Source organism: Rhinoderma darwinii, chromosome 9, assembly GCF_050947455.1.
Source record: "Rhinoderma darwinii isolate aRhiDar2 chromosome 9, aRhiDar2.hap1, whole genome shotgun sequence".
Lineage (NCBI taxonomy): Eukaryota > Metazoa > Chordata > Amphibia > Anura > Rhinodermatidae > Rhinoderma > Rhinoderma darwinii.
The window spans coordinates 69,784,290-69,790,667 of NC_134695.1; the positions used below are offsets into that span (position 1 = coordinate 69,784,290).

Below are 6,378 nucleotides of genomic sequence, written 5' to 3' on the forward strand. Positions count from 1 at the left end.
AAAGGGGTTATGACATGAATCAATTAGTAATAAGAATGACAGAACATGTAATAATTACTATGTTTTACATTCACATCTATTACAAAACTTTTCCTGCATCAAATTATTTGACTTACTTTTCCTTTATAGCGCCCCCTGGTGTTGATGCTCATCCCTTTTCAGTGCTTCCACCTTCACTTTTACTTACGTGAGGAATCACATGACCAGAGACAACGTGTTTGTCCTCTGAAGAATTCTCAATCACCACTGCTGTACAGTAAAGCTCTTTTCACATCTGCGAATCATCGCAAATTCCGTAGTTTTTACAGAAAAAAATAACGGACATCGTGATGGAAACTCGACGTAACTCATTAAAGTCAATGGGTTCTGTCAGGCTACATTAGTTTCCATCAAGCAACAGATCTGGCGACTCCGATTTTTTTTATTGCTCTGCTCCTATAACGGCGCGCCCTTAGGAGCCCATATTTAGTGGCCATTTAAAGATGATGTTGAATAGTAAGCAAGTGGTTAACAAAACCACAGTGTCCCCATAAACAGCCCCATCTGGGGAGTGTACCCTGTGTAGTCTGATCCTGCCGCCACGTGTTACTCCCTTCCATCGGCCTCCTATTTTTCTCTCTGTAATTTATCACAAAGAGGGGACAGAGGGCGTGAAGTGACACCTGATTGCAAGATCAGACTACATAGATTTTGTTTGTAGTCTGTTACCATAGAGACCCATAGGTCTGCATAGAAGCTGTACACACAAAACAGTAGGAGATTTGTAACCAAGACTATTTACAAAGTTGCTTAATGTTTTATTTTATTCTAGATGAAATGGAGAAATAAAAATATGGTTGCAATAGTATATATACCCTACTATACCCGGCTTCTCCCCCTCAACAGGCAGTTTTTACCGTAAAAACAGCTGCAGCAGGAAGGAAGGAAGGCTTAAAGAGCTGCGCTGTGCCTGTAATACTCTTATTGAAGGAGGAGTCGGCTCTGGACTCTGCACCTAATAAACAGAAACTAGAAAAGTGAGTGGATGATGTATTCTCAGAAGTCACAAGCTTCACTATTATACAGGCAACAATGGCTGCTGATCCAGGGACCTCCAAGTACAGGGACCAAGTCATCAGGGTCACCTACCTACTGACTGCCATCGATGTCTCCTGTCTGTTCATGCAGTTTGCGGTGACACCGGTAAGTGGTGGTGACTGAGACTGTGGGTTGTTTCTGGTGCATAGCTGAACATCTACATACAAAGCTGAGTAGTTTCATTAATACATTGCATTACTTATGTTATACCGATCCTGAGTTTCAGACAGTGTTCTACTACAGAGCTGCATTCACAATTCTGCAGGCTTCAGAGCTGAACCTTTCTAGCAATCCTTGTAGACTCAATGTCTGTAGAGCTCTGGTGATTGCAGTGTACAGTAATGTTCTGTAGGAAAATCTAACTGCCTCCTGCATTATAGGAGCTCAGCTAAGCTGTTAGCAGTGTGTTTCAATAAGCTTTTTGACTATTTCCAAAGAAACATGTAAAATTATGACTGCAGCTCTGTAGTATAATACAGGCTGTTACTCAGGATCAGTACAGGATAAGTAATGTAATGTATGTACACAGTAGCTCCACCAGCAGAATAGTGAGTGCAGCTCTGGAGTATAATACAGGATGTAACTCCAGACTAGTAAAGGATAAGTAATGTAATGTATGTACACAGTGACCCCACCAGCAGAATAGTGAGTGCAGCTCTGGAGTATAATACAGGCTGTTACTCAGGATCAGTACAGGATAAGTAATGTATATACACAGTGACTCCACCAGCAGAATAGTGAGTGCAGCTTTGAAGTATAATACAGGATGTAACTCAGGATCAGTACAGGATAAGTAATGTACACAGTGACTCCACGAGCAGAATAGTGAGTGCAGCTCTGGTGTATAATACAGGATGTAACTCAGGATCAGTACAGGATAAGTAATGTAATGTATGTATACAGTGACTCCACCAGCAGAATAGTGAGTGCAGCTCTGGAGTATAATACAGGATGTAACTCAGGATCAGTACAGGATAAGTAATGTAATGTATGTATACAGTGACTCCACCAGCAGAATAGTGAGTGCAGCTCTGGAGTATAATACAGGATATAACTCAGGATAAGTAATGTAATGTATGTATACAGTGACTCCACCAGCAGAATAGTGAGTGCAGCTCTGGAGTATAATACAGGATGTAACTTAGGATCAGTACAGGATAACTAATGTAATGTATGTACACAGTGACTCCACCAGCAGAATAGTGAGTGTAGCTCTGGAGTATAATACAGGATGTAACTCAGGATCAGTACAGGATAAGTAATGTAATGTATGTACACAGTGACTCCACCAGCAGAATAGTGAGTGCAGCTCTGGAGTATAATACAGGATGTAACTCAGGATCAGTACAGGATAAGTAATGTAATGTATGTACACAGTGACTCCACCAGCAGAATAGTGAGTGCAACTCTGGAGTATAGTACAGGCTATAACTCAGGATCAGTACAGTATATGTAATGTTATGTAAGTACACAGTGACTCCACCAGCAGCTGCAGTGATCTGGGGTCTATTTGTTTAGGGGTCTGGTTTGTGTCTGTATTTGTTTAGGGGTCTGGTCTGGGGTCTGCATTCATTTTGGGGTGACAAAGGGGATCGTATAAACTACCTGTGATTCAAATGCATGCAGTTGGGGCGTGTCCTATACAATTGGGCGGGGCATGTGTTAAAAGAATATATCACTTCTGTAAATCTCCCTGATTTTACTCCTCAAAAGTTGGTAAGTATGTAATAGAAGTATACTAGGGAATCACATTCACAGTGATTACACCTTGTAGCTAATACAACCAGGATTATAAAATGTCACAATGCCATCACTTTCACCTAATGTCAATCAGTATACAGATGGGGTGTTTTCTCTGGTCATTGCGCTGGTGACTCCTCCCTTCCCCTGTATGTGACTCTGCCCTTCCCTGTAAGTGACTCCTCCCTTCCCCTGTAGGTGACTCCTCCCTTCCCCTGTAACTCCTCGCTTCCCCTGTAAGTAACGCCTCCCTTCCCCTGTAAGTGACTCCTCCCTTCCCCTGTAAGTAACTCCTCCCTTCCCCTGTGAGTGACTCCTCCCTTCCCCTATAAGTGATTCCTCCCTTCTCCTGTATGTGACTCCTCCCTTCCACTGTAAGTGGCTGCTCCCTTCCCCTGTAAGTAACTCCTCCCTTCCCATGAAAGAAACTCCTCCCATCACCTGTAAGTGACTCCTCCCTTTCCCTGTTAGTGACCCCTCCCTTTCCCTGTAAGTGACTGCTCCCTTCCCCTGTAAGTCACTCCTCCCTTCCCCTGTATGTGACTCCTCCCTTCCCCTGTATGTGACTCCTCCCTTCCCCTGTATGTGACTCCCCCCTTTCCCCTGTATGTGACTCCCCCCTTTCCCCTGTATGTGACTCCCCCCTTTCCCCTGTATGTGACTCCTCCCTTTCCCCTGTATGTGACTCCTCCCTTCCCCTCTGAGTGACTCCTCCCTTCCCCTCTGAGTGACTCCTCCCTTCCCCTCTAAGTGACTCCTCCCTTTCCCCCGCTGATAAGCTTCTATTGTTTTTTTATTATACCTATTTTTATGTAACATCCCTTCTTTCATTTCTAAAGTATCTGGCTAGGAATCTCGGCTTGGACACGGTTGGTTTCGGATATTTGCAGACTGTCTTCGGCATCCTTCAGCTGGTGGGAAGCCCTGTTTTCGGCAGGTAAATCATTTGAATTTTTTTTTTCATGTGCTTTATTTATTTTTATCACAGGCTAAGCATGGTTATTCTGTTACAGATCTAATTTTATGCCCCCAGTCACCCAACACAATTCTAATTTTGAATGTTCTGAAAGGAGCACAGAGTATTTCAGGAAATGATTGTGCTGATCTTGGGGGGTGAGGCAGTGACTTGTCCACTCATGTGTTGATGTTAGTCAGGATTGAGGGGATGGAGGCAAGTTGAAGGTCACAGACTGAGAGTTAGGCCTTATTCACATGGTCATGTTCAGTCCGTGAGATACAGATCATATGTTCAGAAAGCTGGACTTCTAGCATCATAGTCATCCATGACACTGTAAGTCACTGCCTCACCGCGGGACTACCGTCTCGTATTGAAAACATGATTACAGTACAGTACGGGACAGTATTCCCATGGGGAGGCAGGGACTCCTGGCGTCCTACATTACTATGACGCTAGGAGTGCGGCTCCCTGAAATATGTCCCGTCCAGGAAATGCAACCGACATACAATCTGTATCTCACGGACTGAACATGGCCGCGTGAATAAGGTCTTACATACTAGAGGGAGCAAGATCCCTTAGGCTATGTTCACACGGAGTATTTTGGGGGAGGAATATCTGCCTCAAAATTCCGTTTGGAACTTTGAGGCAGATATTCCTCTCCCTGCACGCTGATTTTCGCGGCAATTATCGCGCCGTTTTTCGCCCGCGGCCATTGAGCGCCGCGGGCATAAAACAGCGAGATATACGCTTTCTCCTGCCTCCCATTGAAGTCAATGGGAGGTCGGAGGCGGAAGCGCCCGAAGATAGGGCATGTCGCTTCTTTTTCCCGCGAGGCAGTTTTACTGCTCGCGGGAAAAAGACGCCGACGCCTCCCATTGAAATCAATGGGAGGCGTTCTCGGGCCGTTTCTGCCGAGTTTTGCGACGCGGTTTCCGCGTCAAAAAACTCGGCAAAAGACCCCGTGTGAACCCAGCACAGAGTATTTCAGGTGAGGACTGTGCTGATCTTGTGGGGGTTGCCATCTGTCCACTCAGTCAATTATGTCAGTGAGCAGAAAAGGGGCTGCATGTGACAGGGTAATGGTGCGAGGGGACGACAACTGGAGATAGGTGGGAGGTCAGAAACGAAGATTAAAATAAGCAAGGAGCAGGATCCCCAGCAGCACAGAGTATGTCAGGAGAGGAGTATGGTGCTTTTGTGGGGGGCAGGGACCTGTCCACTCATGTGATGATCTTAGTGAGGACAGAGCTGAGCTACTTATTACCACCCCCAATCAGGATGAAAGGGCAAGCTCTAAATAAAATTGGCGAATTTAAAGGGGTCTGTCAAAAAGTCATATCTTGGCTCTAGCTCTGCTTTTGAAGATACAAATAACCTACTTATTTATTTAATTTCCATCTATTATAACTGGACTGAGGGGCAGATTCTTTCTTGGCCACGTCCTTTATTAAATAATTCAGAGGCGGGAAAGAGATTGGGCGCTGAGTGTCCGGAGATGTAATGAGGTCAGTCACTTCTGTCCCAGAGAGTCTTATGTAAGGTGTCAGTGACCTCAGCATATCCCCGGGACACAGGTAAATCATTTATAATGTCACGGTCACTTTGCAACAATGTTTCAGCTTGTTACAGGCATCAAGCGAAAGAAAAACATTGTAACAACAAAAGAATTCTATGAATGATTGCTGCAGATTATACGACCCCTACCCTGTACAACCGATGCCTGAGACAGACATTAACTGATGCAGTCATAAAGTCAAGCATTAGGGTCAGTTCACACGTTGCATAAATACTGCAGATTTTTCCCAAAGGAATTAGTTGCGGAAAATCTGCATTAAATACAGTAGCAGCAAAGTGGAATCTCATCCACTCGCTGCGTAAATACTGAGCTGAAAAAAATGCTCAGAAATTTACCTGCGATTCAGAGTTTTATTCCGCAGAGTGTCAATTGTATTTGCGTAAACGCTGCTTATTTGTTGCGGGTTTTCCCGATTTAATTCAAAAGGAGGTAAAACCTGCAATTCCGCTGCAAAAAAACGCAATTTTGCAAAAAAAAAAATCGTATACTTACCCAGGAGTCTGTGTTTCTTTCTCCAGGCCGGCCTCCTGGGATGACGTTTCATCCCATGTGACTGCCGCTGCAGCCAATCACAGACTGTAGCGGCGGTAACATGGGATGAAACATCATCCCAGGAGGCTGGCCTAGATGACATCAGGGGGTCGGCCTACTGTGATAACGCTTCATCCCATTTGATCGCCGCTGCAGCGGTCTCCTGGGATGAAACGTCTTCCCAGGAGGCCGGGCTGCTAGCAGGCTGTCTAAGTGCTGTAGTTTTCCGCAGCGAACATTCCGGGCAAAAGACTGCACCACAGTTTGGTGCGGTTGTTCGCCTGGAATTCCCTGCGGCGCACAGGGCAGATTTGCTGCATGCTTTTACGCAACGTATCCGCCCCGTCTGAACTCAGCCTAAGGCTTTATTCAGACGAACGGGAATTACGTCCGTGCAACGTGCGTGATTTGCACGCACGTTGCACGGACCTATATTAGTCTATGGGGCCGTGCAGACATGTCCATGATTTTTACTCAGCGTGAGTCCGCTGAAAAA

General features: G+C 45.2%; 1 protein-coding gene across 1 annotated transcript in view; it reads left to right on the forward strand.

The window, feature by feature from the left end:
• The first annotated feature begins 996 nt into the window (after positions 1–996).
• Positions 997–6,378, forward strand: part of SLC67A1 (solute carrier family 67 member 1) — a 45,052-nt gene continuing 39,670 nt past the window's right edge. The window contains exons 1-2 of the mRNA XM_075838063.1: positions 997–1,182; positions 3,657–3,754. Of these exons, the coding sequence (XP_075694178.1) occupies positions 1,072–1,182; positions 3,657–3,754 (209 nt within the window). The 5' untranslated portion in view covers positions 997–1,071. The remainder of the gene's footprint in view (positions 1,183–3,656; positions 3,755–6,378) is intronic.